A 17,520-nucleotide genomic window follows, 5' to 3' on the forward strand; every position below is an offset into this window, starting at 1 on the left:
TTTGGAGACAATGGAGGGTGAAGTCAAACTGTCAGAAGGTCATACCGCCAGCACAGTAGCCGTAGACACTGATACAGGAGAGATATGTTTTGTTGCAGCTGGGGCAAATGAAGCATCTGGTTGTGCTGCTGCAGATGTGCCATGGCGTTTCTTCCCCCTTCGCTCCTCGCAATGGTCATTCCTCCTCTGGTTACTACTAGGGCTGCACAACTTTTCTGTCTCCAGGCACTGCAGTCTCTGCAAGGGATTCCCACATGGCGGGGTTGATGTTGCGAGCTTTAATGTCACATTTGCAGACATCTTTGTAACACAGAATCGGTCTGCCAACGGATCTAGTGCCTGAAGCCAGTACCCCATAGAGCACGCCCTTGGGGACCCTGTCATCTTCTGTGGTAATATTGCTAATATTACCCTTTGCAAGCATCATACATGGATGGGGTGCTATAGAAATTGGCCCTGGGAAAGTACCAAGGCAGAAAGATAGTGGCTGACCCAAGACAAATTAATGGCTTCATTTGACCCATTCTGAAGTTCCACATTCTCCCATGTAGTTTCTACTGACCCCTAATGTTCCAGGCGAGCCTTGCATCCCATAATAATTTGCAGTTGCTGTCCTCATTGGCTGGAAAGCAGGAACTGATACAGTCATACCTCGGGTTACAGACACTTCGGGTTGCATGATTTCGGGTTGCGCACTGCACCAAACCCGGAAGTACCAGAACGGGTAACGTCCTGGTTTCTGCGCTTGCACATGCGCAGAAGCACCGAATCACAACCTGCGTGTGTGCAGATGTGGTGCTGTGGATTGTGGATGCTGCAGGTTGCGAACGTGCTTCTAGCATGGATCATGTTTGCAACCTGAGCGTCCACTGTACTTCCAGTTTTCTGCATGCTAGTCTGTACATTTGGATTCTACCCCTAATTACTCATACTTTGGAATGAACGTGCTAAACGTGCTAGCCATATTTCATCCTTACATTTTATGAGAATTAGAGTAATCAGGTTAAGGGAGGGAATTATGAAAGGTTATTAAACCAGATTAAATGTCTATTAGATCAATGCTTCATTTACACTTCCGTGGCACAGCAAAGCATCCTGAATTTAAAATGGAGCTGCTTTAAACCTTGTGTGAGCATGTAGAGAAACTAGCCTTCTGAACTGTACGTCTGTTGCTCCACTCGCTTTTGACCCTGGCCCCTCACACCACTGGCACGTGGCCCTCAGAAAGATGCTCAGAAGGAAGTGTATCCCTCAGGCTGAAATGTGTTCTCATCCCTGACTTGTGAAAACTGGAGTAATCAGATTGGAAAAGGTATTTTAAAAATTCATAGAGTTGTAGAGTTGGAAGGGCCCACAATGGTCATCTAGTCCAACCCCCTGCAATGCAGAAATCTTTTTGCCCAACGTGGGACTCAAACCCATGACCCTGTGCTTAAGAGTCTCAGAGGCAGGTGATGTTCCAATGAAAACAGAGCAGCAGCCAGTTAAGATTAATAATAATAATAATAATAATAATAATAATAATAATAATAATTTATTTGTACACCGCCCATCTGGCTGGGTCTCCCCAGCCACTCTGGGCAGCTTCCAACAAAGATTAAATATACATCAAAATGTCACACATTAAAAACTTCCCTTCAGATGTCTTCTAAATGTCAGGTAGTTGTTTATCTCTTTGACATCTGATGGGAGGGCGTTCCACAGGGCAGGCGCCACTACCAAGAAGGCCCTCTGCCTGGTTCCCTGTAGCTTTGCTTCTCACAGTGAGGGAACAGCCAGAAGGCCCTCAGCGCCGGACCTCATCGTCTGGGCAGAACGATGGGGGTGGGGATGCTCCTTCAGGTATACTGGACCGAGGCCGTTGAGGGTTTTAAAGGTCAACACCAACACTTTGAATTGTACTCGGAAACGTACTGGGAGCCAATGTAGGTCTTTCAAGACCGGTGTCATGTGGTCTCAGCGGCCGCCCCCAGTCACCAGTCTAGCTGCTGCATTCTGGATTAGTTGTAGTTTCCAGGTCACCTTCAAAGCAATCCCTACAAGACAACCTAGGAAAGTATTCAGCCCACAAACCTATATAAATAGGAATTTCCCAGCCAGCAGAATGTCATTGTTCTGTTCCCTGGCCGATTCTGGGTCCCATGAAAAAGAAGGCAAGGTGGGTCAGAAGTTGTAGGACCACAGATAAGTCCAAGTGAGCAACTTGTTTCAGGAAGTCCCAGTCTGCTAGGAGCAGACTGAGGCTTTTCAACCACCCTTGTGGTGAAATCCAGAGTCTTAAAGGGCCAACCTGACTCCAGGACTTCAAAGCACCCAATTCCCATATATTATTAGTGACATCAGGTGACAGGCAGGTGTGTGGCCTCACTCACCTGTCAAATTTGGCCTGTGGAGGGGGGGGGGAAAGTTCCCCACTCATGGTGGATGTGACCTAGGTCATAACCACTTATTGCAGAAGATCTCAATTCTTCTAGAAGACCAATTTCTGAAACAAATTCTGTGGTTGTCAAGAAACCAGCGTTCCTCTTAAGCTTGCTCTTCTGTTTGGCCGTTGTTTGAGAGCAAGGTGGCTCTGCAACATTTGATGATAGGTTATGGACCCCACAAAGCTGAGTTTGTACCTACTTTGTAAATTTAAGGGGATTGTATTATCTCCTCAAAGAATTGTAGGATTGGAGCTTGGTCAGCATGCCGAGAATTTGGTTAGTGATACTTTCCTTCCCCATCACAGGTCTACAATTTCCAGGGTTTTGAGAATGGCTTTTAAGCCAATTTGGCTGTGATGTAGATAGGTCGGGGTGCGTGAAGATTGCCCAAGCCTTCAAAAGGCACCAGTGCATTGAAGCAGAGTTGGGAGCATGGCAAGGGGGTGAGGAGAGGAGAAGGCATACAAACCTTCTTCCCTTTCTTCTTCTTCTTCTTCCTCCTCCTCCCTGCTCCTATTCCAAGAGCTGAATCTGTAAGAAGGTTTGCAGAACTCAAAAGAGAGAAAGAATTGCAATTCATGTTTTACTTTTGTGGTTTCTTAATGCTAAGCAGGAGGCAAAATGCTTCCTGGCCTCCTTCTCATTTCCACATTTTCCAATTAGCGATTTGGCTTTTGAAACATCAGGCTGTTCCTACTTAAGATTCACGGTTTGCCTGCAAACATACAGGCTGGCACCCGCAGATGCTTAGCTCCAGTCCATTGTTTATCTCTTGTAGCAAACCACACAGAAGACTGGTTTCTATCTTTGGTGCCAGCCATAAAATACATCTCTGTGGGTTATTGCTTCAGCAGAGCTTAGAGGGGGAATGGCTGCGCAAAGGCTATCAGCATCCATCTTGGTTCTTAATGGGAGCCTCATCCTTCCCAGAACTGTCAGGCATTCAAATACTGCAGCCTTCACAGGCATCTGGAGCATTCCAGCTGTCATGGGACCAGAGGACTGGAAGAGGTCAGAGATCACCTACTGGCAGCCAGGTCCATAGCCAGTCATTTCATGGCATGCACTCGCCATAAACAATCCATGTGGCAGAGCATTGGAGTTCAGAACATAAGAAGAGGCCTGCTACTATTGCACATCTTAATTTTTTAAAAAGGGCTTTTTAATTAAAATAAGCTTGCACATTGTACATCCTCACAGGTGGCAGTAGGTTAATTACCTACCAGCTGTGCAATTGGATCCGCATTTGTGCTCATGCACCCACACAGGTTCTGCCCAACTTTGGGGGCCACGGAGAGGCTCACTGGGGCCTACCCTAGAAAGGCCTGCCACAGGTAGGCCTGGGGGGGCCATTGTAGTTGCAGGAAGGCCTAGAGGGTCCTGCCATATTATTATTATTAAGGTAAAGGTAAAGGGCCCCCTGGGGACGCGGGTGGCGCTGTGGGTAAAAGCCTCAGCGCCTAGGGCTTGCCGATCGAAAGGTCGGCGGTTCAAATCCCCGCGGCGGGGTGCGCTCCCATTGCTCAGTCCCAGCGCCTGCCAACCTAGCAGTTCGAAAGCACCTCCGGGTGCAAGTAGATAAATAGGGACCGCTTACTAGCGGGAAGGTAAATGGCGTTTCTGTGTGCGGCTCTGGCTCCCCAGAGCAGCGATGTCACGCTGGCCACGTGACCCGGAAGTGTCTCCGGACAGCGCTGGCCCCTGGCCTCTTGAGTGAGATGGGCGCACAACCCTAGAGTCTGTCAAGACTGGCCCGTACGGGCAGGGGTACCTTTACTTTTTTAAAGGGCCCCCTGACCATTAGGTCCAATCGTGGCCGACTCTGGGGTTCCGGCCCTCATCTCACTTTATTGGCCGAGGGAGCCGGCGTACAGCTTCCAGGTCGTATGGCCAGCATGACTAAGCCGCTCAGAGAGAGCAGGCACGCTGATGTATAGACAGAAGCCTGGAAGCCAATGTAGGTCTTTTAAAACCGGTGTTATATGGTCTCGGCGGTATGCTCCCAGTCACCAGTCTAGCTGCCGCATTCTGGATTAGTTGTAGTTTCCGGGTCACCTTCAAAGGTAGCCCCACATGGAGCGCATGGCAGTAGTCCAAGTGGGAGATAACCAGAGCATGCATCACCTTGGCAGGCACCACTACGGGCAGGGAGGGTCTCATCCTGTGTACCAGATGGAGCTGATAAACAGTGGGGGGACAAAATGCAACTCAACGCTGCCTGTGGAACCGAGCAGGGTTGAGCTTCATTGCGACGCATCCCCTTCCCGGCGATCAGCCAGGCTCTCCCCGCCCGTCCCGTCCATGTCCCGCCCTTGAGGCGACCATTCCTTGCCTCATGAGCAGCAGCACATCTTCAAGTGCAGCCACACACACACACAGAGGGGGGCGACATTTGGCGTGCCGCCTGCCCGCGACTCCCAAGTCTACCCCAAGCCATTAGGATAAGGGGGTGAGCTGTGCCAGCGGTCTTCCCCCCTTCTCCCTTCGTTTTGACAGCTCGGGGAAGTCTCCCCAGAGGCTCGCCTTGGCACTATCATTACATGTTTCTTTGCCGAGGCCTTTGGCCATTAAATAATCACCAGTGGCCAACAGGCAGGTGCAAAATGCGCCTGGCTAATTTCAAATACTGGCATGAAGCTTCTGCCCACAAATCAGTTTTGCAAAATGCACAGTGACAACCAAGACAGGACTCTTTGTCAGCCACAAGAGAACACTTTTAATATAGACATCGACTTCATACAAGACATGTGGTTTTGGTTTGACTCGTGGTCTAGTTGTACATTTTCCAAGAAAATGAACTCAAAAAATCTTTTCAGAAATTCACCAAAGTTTCCAGGTGGAATATTTCCTATAGGAGAAACAGATAGAGAGTTATCAGCACTACTTGCTTTCTTCAGAGAGTCTTTCCAAAGATGCATACATGACGTGGCCTGTGGGAGAAGAAGACTCATTTTAGCCCAGGTCTGTCCTCCTTTGCCCAAACCTGGAGCACTGCATTCCTTATCAGCTATAGCTCCGCCTTATTCATTTCTGTACTGCTTCCATGTTATTTTGATACTGGCTCTTGTAGGAACACCTTGGTTTTAAGTCAGAGAGTTGGTCTGGAAGTCTGGAGCAGGGTGTTCTCCCCGCTCCATGCAAATTCTCCCTTCTTCCTCTTACCTATTTTATTTGTGGTGAGGGGGCTTCAGCTGCAGCCACAGCGGTGCAGAAGCCATATCCTGCAAGAAAGAAGGAATCCCTGAATGTGTGAATGGTCTGTCACAGACCAAACGACCAGGGACGGGGCTTCAAGAAGCCATTGCAGGAAGTCCCAGGTCAGCATAGGGCTCTTTGGCTCGAATCCTGTTTGTGGCCAGGGGCGTCCCGATGGGGGGCCGGGGACGGGCTGCCCCAGGTGCCATCCTGAAGGGGGGTGACATTCTGACGCGCCCCCTCCCCACACCCCCCAAACCCGCAAATCATGAGCGGCAAAGCATAGAGCGGCAAAGCAATGAAATCCCCCTGTCTCCTTACCTGTGAGGCGAGAGGCCGTTGTCTCGGTTCCAGTCCTTCCCGGGATGTGGCGGCTCCCAGGCTGAACCTTCTCCTTGCTGCAAAACAAAGGGAGACATCAGCCACCTGGCTCGCAGCCACGCGAGCCCCAGTCTGGGGCAGGAGGGTGGGGACCTGGGAAGGGGGCATTTCATCCTACCTGATCTTATAAGCTGCCCCACCCTGAACTCCTCCGTGCGGGCGTCTGGGCTCCGTCCCGACCGGCCTGGCACAGAGGCAGCAGCCAAAGTCTCCCCCAGCTCCGGAAAAACTCTTGAGGTGTTCTTGATGGGGGGAAACCTTGGCTGCTGCTTCTGCACCAAGTACAGCCGGGAAGGAGCCATGCCTGCACGGGGAACGGATGGAGGGTGAGGATCAGGGGACGGGAACCACCACGATGATCTATTGTTCTTCGTCCCGGGAGCAGGCGCTGGAGCCTCATCCCTGGAGGTGTGGTCCTTTGGAGGAAGCAGGAAGCATCTGATGAGAAGGGGCGGACACAACTAAATGACTAAACAATAATAATAATAATAATTTTATTTATATCCCGCCCTCTCCAGCCGAAGCCGGGCTCAGGGCGGTTAACAACAATAAAACAGTACAAAAGTACAGCACAAATAACACTCTAAAATCATTCATTATAAAATTAATTAATTCAAGCCACTGGCAACCATTGGGCCAGAGCTCCGCAAAGATTGCCGAGGGAGGGAGTCAGGCTGCACCCTGACCAAAGGCCTGGTGGAACAGTTCTGTCTTGCAGGCCCTGCGGAAAGATGTCAAGCCCCGCAGGGCCCTGGTCTCTTGTGACAGAGCGTTCCACCAGATTGGAGCCACGGAACAACTTGCTTTGGGAGACGATAATCTGGCATAGCCCAGTTCTGTGAAGGTTGGAGGGGGGGTGAGGCATCTGGGTTTTAGCAGTGCAGTGGTACCTCGGGTTAAGAACTTAATTTGTTCGGGAGGTCCGTTCTTAACCTGAAACTGTTCTTAACCTGAGGTACCACTTTAGCTAATGGGGCCTCCCGCTGCCACTGCGCAATTTCTGTCCTCATCCTGAAGCAAAGTTCTTAACCTGAGGTACTATTTCTGTACAATCCAAGCCCTGGCTCCATAGCTCACCTGAGTTAAGAGAATCCTCTTGCCTCCAAGTTGGGAGAGACCGCCTTCTCCCGGCATTGAACGGCCACATCCTCAGAGCGATGGCGGCTGTGCTGTTGCTTCTAAGTCCAGCTCAGCTTCAGCCCCCCCCCCCCGTGCCTCCTTCTAGAACCGCTCTCAACCGACTCTCAACTGCCGCCCCCTTCAAACTCTCTTTCCAAGCCTCCTTCCATCTTCCGTCTCCACCAGAATTCCACTCTCTCTCTTCCCCCTCCCTCCCTGCTTGACATTCCCTTTGGAATTGTAATAGCATCACCTCACAATAATAATATTGCCACTCATCTCCTCTAGGCCTCCTACCTTGAGAATCCATCTTTCTCTACCAACTCTCACTGTCATCTGGCAGGCATCCCCCTTGCAGGGCACTATAAGGCTTGCTTGCAAAGCAGCACTTTGTGATATCAGCGGGCAAACAGGGACCAGGTTGCTGGGTTGTCCGGCAGCTGAATGAAGAAAAATAAAACCAGAGGGGTCAAAGAGTGCTGGGATGAGGTCACCGTGGGTAAGGCCAGAAGGGGCTGTTGGGGGTGTGCTTGTGCCTCCCCTTCTTCTGCATCTTGCTCCCCCACCCGTTCCTTAAGCTGCTTGAGAAAATCAGAGCATGGTCGAGTTGGAAGGGATGCCAAGGGTCATCTAGTCCAACCCCCGAAAGTGCAAGGATCCTGCCCACTGCCAGCCCCTGGCTGGGCTCCATACTCCACCTTCTTACCTGCTGGATGCACAGACCCCTTGTCATTCTGCATGGGGTGGGGAAAGGGGAGAGAGAGATGTTTTGCTCCCTGTCCCTCCGTACATGGATATGAGAGCCCTGTCAATATGTTAAGGGCATCACAGGGAGGAAGCTTGTTTTCTCCTGCTCCAGAGGCCCTCAGGACCTGAAGCCATGGCTTCAGGTGACCAGAAAGGAGATTCCAACTCCAGGAAGAATTTTCTGACAGCAAGAGCTGTTTGACAGTGGGAGGAAATCCCTTGGAAGACGGTAAGACTCTCCTTCCTTGGAGGTTTTTCAGCAGAGTTTGGAAGGCCATCTACCATGGGTTCTTGAGCTGAGATTCCTGCATTGCAGGGGGTTGGACTAGATGACCCTTGGGGTGCCTCACAACTCGACAATTCTAAGATCCTCTGATTTAAAGTGCATCCAGTGAGCATTTAAAGCACATGACGTCCCCCAAAAGATCCTGGGCATTGCAGAGAGCCAGTGTGGTGTAGTGCTTAAGAGCAGTGGACTCGTAATCTGGTGAACCGGGTTCGCGTCTCCGCTCCTCCACATGCAGCTGCTGGGTGACCTTGGGCCAGTCACACTTCTCTGAAGTCTCTCAGCCCCACTCACCTCACAGAGTGTTTGTTGTGGGGGAGGAAGGGAAAGGAGAATGTTAGCCGCTTTGAGACTCCTTAGGGTAGTGATAAAGCAGGATATCAAATCCAAACTCTTCTTTTTCTCCTCCTCCTCCTCCCAGACCTACAAATCCCAGAAGCCCTAACAAACTACAATTCCCAGGATCCTTTGGGGGAAGACACCTGCTTTTTAGAACAGAGAGGAGAACCTGCAGCTGACTTCCCCCAATTTCCTAGGAACCAGGAACGGGAAGCTCAAGTGCTTCTAAGACGATAACTTCACAGAGCAGGGGGGATAAAATATTGCTCAAAAATTTGGCTGCCTCCCCTGGATGTAAATTTCCAAAACAGAAGATAAAAAAATAAATAAAACCTACATACAGCAAGAGTGTTTTGTGTTGTGCAGGCTCCTATTTGTTATGTGCAAACGGCTTTAGATACCTATGAGGTCCATAAATTACCATGTAGCATATATTCAACACAAAAGCAGTGGCAATTTGTTGTTGACAAAGGACAGCTGGACATATAAAGGGCCTCATTACCTTCAGTAGCTTAGGGCCTCATCAAACCTAAATCCAGCTCTGCATTGGCTTCCAAAGAACGTTCACAAACCAGAACACTCACTTCTGGAGTTGCTGCAATTGGGAGCCAAAACATTCGAGTCGCAAGGCATTTGAGATCCAAGGTACAACTGTATGTTCTTTTAAAGTTTTTTTAAAAAAATGTTTTCAGCTTTAGGTTTGTCTTTGCTGAATGAAATGGTCTTAAATAGATGCTGTGAGCTATCTTGAGCAGTTGTGGAAAGATTTTGAGTATTTCAAATAAACAAACGGCAGTGAGTGAAGCCATCAGCACGATCAGTCCTGAGACCAAAAGACTCTGCAATACTCCCAAATTTATGTCAGGATAATACTTCCTAGAGCTGAGCCTTCAAATCTGCTCACATGTTGCAGTGCTAAACACATTGGCAATGAAATGTATTTTTAACAAATTCTATGCAGGAAAACCCCCAACAGTGAGCCCACCTATTCCTACCATCTGGAACTAAGAACCTGGGTTTTCAGATCAGAGGATAGGACTTCAGGTCTGGTTTCCACTTCTGCTCCTTTCCTTTTTTCTTGTTGAAAACAGCATCTTCCAGCATTCCAGTTGCTGGTTGTGGTCCTATCCTGTCTTTTCTCCCCCACCTTTAGCACATATATTCTCAGTGGAGGAACCAGCTTCATGAGTCACGGTTATAAGCCGGTTTATTACAAAACTGACTAAGAATTTGTTTTTAAACATAGTTCTCTGCTTGGAATGTAGGGATAAGTAGAGATGCTTTGAAAGTGAAGCAAAACTCAGCCGTTCTCCCAGCACTGAGGCTCAGCCACATGGAGACTAATCCTGTACATAAGATTAATGTTGTCTGCTTCATGTTGCATTTGTGATGTTCTGTCATGTCATTGTTATTTATTGTTTGTAAGCCAAATGGTCAGGGGTCCTTTACCAAGCCTCAGCACCACTGCCAAATAAAAAGGTCCTCCTCTTCCCAGCCACCTTTCTGGCTTCATCTGGAAGAAAGGGGTGGTGGGTAGAGCTTCCCTAGTAGAAGACCATAAGAGGCCCTCTTGCAAGGTGAAGCAATCTCTGAGATTCACCCTTCTTCTAGTTTTGATGCTGGCTTCTTAAAGAGACTCCACCTCATTACCCTTCTGCTAGAATGCTAATGCTTCTTTGGCTCTGTGTCATGGGGGCCTGAGAGGATGGATTAGATATCATTTGCGAAGTGCTTTGAAGATGAACTTCACTGTATAAACATGGAGCATTACTAGTGTCCTTTAAGCAGCTCCCATCCATCAGAATCCCATTTCCAGTGTCATTTTATTTTATTACATTTTTTCCTGATGCGCTGACATTCCTGCCATAATCTGATTTTCATTAGCTGTGGTGTACTACAGAGATTTGGACTTCCAACATTCACCAGCATTTGTTACCATAAGTGTTACCACAAGTGAGCAGTGCTGCATGCCGGGAGGAAGGGAGGGGAGAATAGCTTGACTTCTGGTCACAGAACAGCTCTTAAAAAGTTGTCGTTGTGTGCAGGGTTATGTTGCAGGAAAGCTCAGCTGCAGTTCTCAGGAACGATTCTGGGGCATGGGCAACCAAAACTATCTTCTCCCAGACCTGTTGCAACAGAGCCAGGTTTCGAATTGTTCAGCAAACCAGCTGAAAGTTGCTCAGAACCACTTTCCGGAACCTCAGAGCCAGCCTATTCCCAACAAGGTAAATGCCACATATTATGACAATAAACAAACTGAAATGCAGTCCTTCTTTTGAGATTCAAACTTCTCTGAATTATATGATGCAGTTCTCCAATCAAAAAAGGATACACACACAAAATGCACATGGTAATGAAACTAACATACAAACCTACTAGCCTTGCAAAAATGTGTAATAGGAGAAGTTGTGTGCAAAAATTCATATCTCAGGACAGTTCCGCTGGCTTGCCCCTGTGATTGAGGGGGCCAGCACCAGCGATGTGCTGATGCCATCACCTTGCAACATGATCACACTGTGTGTACAGTGGTGCCCCGCAAGACGAATGCCTCGCAAGACGAAAAACTCGCTAGACGAAAGAGTTTTCCGTTTTTTTAGTCGTTCCGCAAGACGAATTTCCCTATGGGCTTGCTTCGCAAGACGAAACGTCTTGCGAGTTCTTGCGAGTTTGTTTCCTTTTTCTTAAAGCCGCTAAGCCGCTAAGCCGTTAATAGCCGCTAAGCCACTAATAGCCGTGCTTCACAAGCCGAAAAAACCGCAAGACGAAGAGACTTGCAGAACGGATTAATTTCGTCTTGCGAGGTACCACTGTATATTCCGCATGACTTGCTGACATCATTTGCGCACGCTGCCTGGCATATTATGCACGTGCTGCGCAAGTTATGTGAGCATGTCGCACAACGTGACTATTGAGTTGTTGATGTTGTTGTTAGTTTTAGATGTCCAGCAATGTCTAAAATGTTGTACATTTTGAAGCCCTGTAATAAGGCAAAATCTGTTTTATCCTGAGGGGTGATGAATATTGGCCATTAGCATTCCAATGCATCTTGCCAGAAGTTTTGGTCTGCATTGCTATGGATCTGCAGGGAGGCTGTGCCAGTTACTCGAGGTTGTTATACATTCCAAATTAAAGGAAAGCATTTATGCTCATTTACTCCAGTCTACTCCTTTAAGCTGTTTTGGAAGGGAGATTTAATGGTGAATCATGTGTGTCTGTGTGGTGGTGAAGAGAAATAACCTGCCCTACACATGTTATTGCTGTATATTTTTTCTAGATGTGAAAGAACTAGATTTATTTACCCTTTGTTTTTGTTTTCCTTTCCAATGAAGCTTTGGAGTACAATCCACTGCTAATCATCCAGATTTCTAATAGTTAGATCCACTTCCACCTTCTAGAATCAGAGAATCACAGAAATGGAGAGTTAGAAAGCACCACAATGATCATCTAGTCTAAATGCACAAATCTATTTGCCCAACATGGGACTTGAACCCATCACCTTGAGATTAAAAGCCACATGCTCTACCAACAGAGCTACCCCAGCTGGAACTTCTGCAACCTTCCATTCCAGAGCCCTGATAAGTACCAAGTCTTACTAGATGTCTGGAAGGGGTTTCAAAGCAGTGGGCCAGACTCTACTACTCACTCAATTAGGGCTCTGGTCAGATCTACTGTTCCTTCCCATATTACCCCAGTTTCTTCTTCACAGCCTAGGTGGCTTCCTAGTAGCATTGGCCGCAGGGCATCTTAGTGCAGCAACCCAGTAGAATGCAATGTACATAAGCTCTGCAGTGGTACCTCGGTTTACAAACAGCCCTGTTTACCAACTATTTGGGTTATGAACTTCCGCAAAACCAGAAGTCTATGAACTTTACCTCAGTCTAGGAACGGAATCCGAATGGTGGAAGGGCACCGGCGGTGGGAGACCTCATTAGGGAAAGCACAGCTTCAGTTTAAGAACAGACTTCTGGAACAGATTAAGTTCGTAAACCGAGGTACCACTGTAATTAAGTTGTGGTAACACTTTCAAAGCAAGGTTTTAATTTCATTTGGGGGTTTTTTAAGGACGGTGTTGAAGCAGAACCATTCATCCCAGAGACAGCAGCCTGTCCCAACCCTGGGCCTCCAGATCTTGTTGGACTACAACTCCCATCATCCCTGACTGCCAGTTCTGCTGTCTTAAGAATGATGGGAGTTGTAGTCCAACAGCATCTGGGGGTCCAAGGCTGGGAAAGGTCACCGTACAGTATACATGTAGCACCATCAATGCAGTTGATTGTGATTAAGTTCCTTTGTTTCATCTTAATTTTTTTTTCCCATTTTAGGCACCGAGCACTAACAACACCCCCTCAAAGAATAGTTCCTCATCTACGACATCATTCACATCATTCATAGATCCTAGGCTTCTACAAATGTCACCTCCTTCAAGTCCAACTGGACCAAACTGTGGTTCTCGTGAGTACAGTTGTTTTAATTGCAGAACATGCCATATTTGCCTCTTTTGGAGGGGAGGAGGGAAATAGTGTCCTCCCTTAAAGAAGGCACGTGTGGTGGTGAGACCTGGATACTGGCCACCTGTGTTGTGCATGAGTAAGATTGGTCAGCCACAACACCCAATTGGTAGGTCCATCAATGCTGGGTTTAATCTGGCCAGTGGGGTGCAGTACAAATGGACCGAGGGACCTATATATGCCAATGCACATGACCCAGAGCTTCCTCTTTCGGCACGTGCATTCAGAACACCCGCCCACCTCTCTCTACTTTTAGGGCTTTGCGATTGACCTTGCTATGCCATCGTTTGTCATCTGTCATTGGGGCAGGGGAACGGCAGGAATTTCCCCCCCTTGGCTGATTGGCTGTTGCCATTTGGGTTTCGCCTGCCGCATAGCAAATCGTCACAACTTGTAAGGTTGTGGATAGGCTCTGGTTCAAGTGATAGGGATGGGAGAACGCTCTCGCCATCCCTATGTGAAGGGTATTCCATTAAAGGAATCCAGTGACTCGATGGTTTGGTCAACCCCTGAGAGGGGGTTGTGCCCGTGCCTGAGTCCAGGGGGACATACAGGTGGCGGAGATAGCCTGTTCCCGGCTTTCCCCTTATCCAGGTGTTCAGCTTTGGCTGACCTGTGCTGGTGCCCTGGGTCAGCACTACCTGCATAGCAGGGAGCTAGTCCTCAATTCGCTTGTAAATGACGCGCAATGGTTTTCCATAATCAGGTGACTCTTACTTTGCTTTCCCCCTGGCACTAGTGGAACAAACCACAATTCCTGAGTAGGGATAAGGGAGAAATTCAGTGTGGTTGCACATCTAAAGATGAACTTACCTAAGTTGCACTTTCTGAAACAATGCACGAACCAAAGCAAAGGCATCCTTCATAATGTGCCCTTCTCCAAATTTTACAAAGCAGGACTCCAGTCAAGCAATGTGTACAAAAATACACATATGAACAACAAAAGTGTGCATATAAATGCATATATTAGTGAAAAACGACATACAAAAATGCGTTACATATGGTGGAAATTGCTTTGAGAAAAATATGTACATTAGGCAAAAATGCATACAAAAAGGTGTATATCAGGACTAAACTGAAATGTTGTCTTTTAAATCACAAACTGATGTGGAAATGTAGGGAACTGGACTTAATATTAGAAAGATGAGAAACTGGGAGAAACTGAAATTGACATAGTCACCCATCCGAATCCCTGTATCAGCCTTACAAGGATCATGGCTTGCTCCACTCCAAGCAAGGGTGGACTTGGGTCTTTCAAATTTATGCATCACCAATATTTGATGCCTCCTCCACCTCCTGCCTACTGTTCTGCTCAATTCACTACATCATAGTTGCAATGCCCTGGAGAACTCCCTAGGCCCAGTGCCCAGTGCGGCAGAACTGGTCACACTACTCTAATCCACCTCTGCTCCAAGCCAAACTTCGGTTTTGGCTTCCCATTCATGGTTTATTCAAGTGAACCACGAATGGTAAACCATTATGTGTGGTTTTCTGTGACCTGCAAATTCGCCTGGTAGAAGGCGGACTCCAGTGACCTTCTCCCAGCAGGCAAGCACCTTATTTACTTAGATAATTCTTTGTTCTGTGGGCGGAATACACTGGTCTGTCACATTTACTGGTACCAATATGGGATGTCAATGCATAGGGAATACCATGCAAATAGTTGCTTCAAAGGAATGATTTTTGTCAAGACTGACAAAACTCCCTGTACCCCACCTGCTCTGATCCTAAACATTATCAGGCTCCTTCTAGTAGTTGCTTTTTGTATTTTTAAAATGTGCACATTAAATGCAAATGAATAGCATCACTTGTGGTCAGGCCCTTAGGTCACATCCACACCATAAATTTAAAGCAAATGCTCTCTCTCAAAGCATCAATAACAAGCCATGGCTCCCTGGAGGGAGCAATGTGCTTTAAATGTATATTGTGGATGTGACATATTAGATGTCATTCAAAAAGAGATTTAGAAATCCTGCTTTCATGAGGGGCACACTTAGAGTGTGGGGCACAGTTGCTTCACAAGCCATGCGTTGTGCAAGAAAACATAACAATTGTTTTATAAAAAGCCTCTTCTTCTCTTCCCTAGCATCCAATGTGAAACCAGAGCCCACCAGCAGACAAAATGCAAGGAAAGGCTCCGTTGTCAACGTGAACCCCACCAATATCCGCCCACAGAGTGACAGCCCAGAAATCCGCAAATACAAAAAGAAGTTCAACTCTGAGATCTTGTGTTCCGCATTGTGGGGTAAGAAAGTTTATCTGAAGCAGGAATAGATGGCTTGCGATTCCGAGGTGCTTGGAGGCTTGTTCAGATCTTTAAAAATATAGGGGGAAGGGCCATAGCACCCTGGAAGAGCACTTCCTTTGCATGATCCTAGGTTCAATCTCCAGGTAGGAGTGGGAAAGACCTTCACCTGAAAGCCTGGAGAGCTGCTGCCAGTCAGTGTAGCCAATATGCAGCAAGATGGACCAATAGCCTAACTCATTGCAAGGCAGCTTCCTATGTTGCTATTATTATTTGTTAGATATATATACTGGTCTTCATCAAAGGGCCACAGGGTGGTTCACAGAGTAAAGTACCAGATAAAAACAAGTAAATAATTAAAACACAACAGCAAAGCCATAAACTCCCCCTTCCCACAGACACATTTAAAATATTCATCAACCCAAGGCCTGGTTAAAAAGGAACATTTTCGCCTGGCACCTAAAATATATATAATGAAGGTGCCTGGCAAGCCTCCCTGGGGAGGGCATCCCACAAACAGGGAGCCACCACAGAAAAGGCCCGTTCTCATGTTGCCACCTTCTGGACCTCTCATGGAAGAGGCACACAGGGTGAACACAGAGTCCAGAGTCCAGAACGGTTTATATGGGAGAGAGGCGGTCCTGTTTCTGTTCCCATTCAGTAAATTGCCCCGTTCCTGCTCAGCCTGATTGTTGGGGTGTCCTTGAATACAGCTGGAGCACTTACTAGCAAGGCAAGATCAGGTTCAATGCAAAGTGCACTAAAGCATCAGAGAAACTGTCCAAAAGGAGATATTGCTTGAGCAACGGCTAGGTAGCAACTGAGTTTTTGTAACCCAGTCTTACCCATTTCTGGAGCATCAGTAGGGACCTGGTCTAGAGCATGTGTCAGTTTTTTGCTTCTTTCTGCCTCTCAAGTCATGCCCAGAGATGGGAGGTCTTGTGATACCAGTACATTTTCTGTCCTGGGCGTAACTTGAGCCCAGATACTTTCTAAAGTGGAGAACACTCTGCAACAGAAATCCTGGAAGGGGTGTTGGAAGGTTTGCAGGATCGCAGCCTTGTGGCGTCCACCAGTGCATCTCAGCTACCATTGGTCTTAGAATGTACTACGATCCTCAGCGCAATTCTCTGCCTCTGAGCTGGCCTTGACATGAAGCCCAGTTTCCTACATCTGAGTGTGATATACCGAAATGCTGGATGGACTGCACCGCCTGTCACTTAAAGATCCATCCTCATTATTGATGCCTTTGCTCCCCATCAGCTTTAATTTTCCATCTTCCTGACACCAGACAGCACGCTGACAAGCTCCATGGAGCTGATACAATATTTTACCCACACCTCCTGCCTTGATTCGAGCCTTAAATGAGAAACAAAATAAATGAATGAAATGCCGGAAGAAATTATCCCAGGAAATGTAGATTTACAGTTTACAGCTCTCTGGGTTTCATGTGATGTATGTTTGGAGGAGGCCAAGATTTTAAATTAAGAACAGAGCACCATAGCAGAGCTGGTAATGATATGTGTGCTGAGGTGGAGAGCGCTATGTTCTTACCAGCCCATTGCTAGCATTCCGCTGCTTTTTCTCTCTTTTTTTTGTGCTGCGTAATACCTTATGCCATCTCATTATTTCCGCCAGGAACACTTCGATAAGAAACCTTATCAAACATGGCAACCAAATGGAAGCCTCGCCCGTTGGGTGTCAGCCCGAATCTGCAGTCCCCTCAGCACTTCCACTGGCTTGAAAACAATTTAACTATAGACAGATACTTGAGGGTCTCACCCAGAGAAATTTTGCAAGTCTTGTTTAACTTCTTAGGATGTTTCTCGAGAGTGGGTACCCCACTCCAAGTGACATTTCATGGCAAATCTATGGGAACTCAAAAATTGTTACCTTGCAATGGGCCCTTCTCTCCCCACAAAAGCTAACTGGCAGAGCAATCCTAACCATGCCTACTCAGAAGTAAGTCCTATTGAAGTCAGTGGTACTTAATGCTAGGTCCATGGGTTGGGATGACAGATGTGGGCCTTAAATGACACATATTGGTTGTTCTCCCAGGGTCTTGACTTAGGCCATCACTCTATGGATTATCACTGCACGGTGACCCAAAAATTGGAATTTTATGTCGTTGTCTCTGCTCTGTGGAATGTCATTCATGAAGCATCGTCCATCAGTTGCTTCGGACATCTTGTGAAGGCATCTCTTTCTGCCTAGACTATTCCTGACCCATGAAATTGAACCCTGCTATTTCCGAAATCATCTTTTTACTTTTTA

General features: G+C 47.4%; 2 protein-coding genes and 1 long non-coding RNA gene across 8 annotated transcripts in view; 2 read left to right on the top strand and 1 right to left on the bottom strand.

Moving 5' to 3' along the window:
* The window catches only part of NRK (Nik related kinase), a 128,347-nt gene that overhangs the window by 72,120 nt on the left and 38,707 nt on the right, over positions 1 to 17,520 (top strand). For all 3 annotated transcript variants that reach the window (XR_014506935.1, XM_083422283.1, XM_083422284.1), the window contains 3 exons: positions 10,539 to 10,718; positions 12,816 to 12,945; positions 15,088 to 15,246. Coding sequence is in view for 2 of the 3 variants with exons in the window: in XM_083422283.1 (XP_083278409.1) it covers positions 10,539 to 10,718; positions 12,816 to 12,945; positions 15,088 to 15,246 (469 nt within the window). In the remaining variant the exon portion in view is untranslated. The remainder of the gene's footprint in view (positions 1 to 10,538; positions 10,719 to 12,815; positions 12,946 to 15,087; positions 15,247 to 17,520) is intronic.
* On the bottom strand, positions 5,117 to 7,209 carry LOC310668984 (uncharacterized protein). 4 transcript variants are annotated; one of them, XM_083422369.1, is made up of 5 exons: positions 7,080 to 7,209; positions 6,121 to 6,418; positions 5,943 to 6,019; positions 5,589 to 5,647; positions 5,117 to 5,356 (listed from the first exon to the last, which is right to left on the bottom strand). In XM_083422369.1, exons 1-4 carry the CDS (start codon positions 7,134 to 7,136, stop codon positions 5,594 to 5,596), a joined length of 486 nt encoding a protein of 161 aa, XP_083278495.1. In that variant the 5' UTR covers positions 7,137 to 7,209; the 3' UTR covers positions 5,117 to 5,356; positions 5,589 to 5,593. The 4 variants fall into 4 exon arrangements, with proteins under 4 accessions (XP_083278495.1, XP_083278494.1, XP_083278493.1 ...); XM_083422368.1 differs by having other exon boundaries at positions 5,117 to 5,647; XM_083422367.1 differs by having other exon boundaries at positions 5,943 to 6,418.
* LOC310669000 lies at positions 7,526 to 8,835 on the top strand. The gene is made up of 2 exons (XR_014506956.1): positions 7,526 to 7,620; positions 8,576 to 8,835. It is a non-coding gene; the product is annotated as an uncharacterized lncRNA (long non-coding RNA).

This window comes from Podarcis tiliguerta (assembly GCF_965153285.1).
Source record: "Podarcis tiliguerta genome assembly, chromosome: Z".
NCBI lineage: Eukaryota > Metazoa > Chordata > Lepidosauria > Squamata > Lacertidae > Podarcis > Podarcis tiliguerta.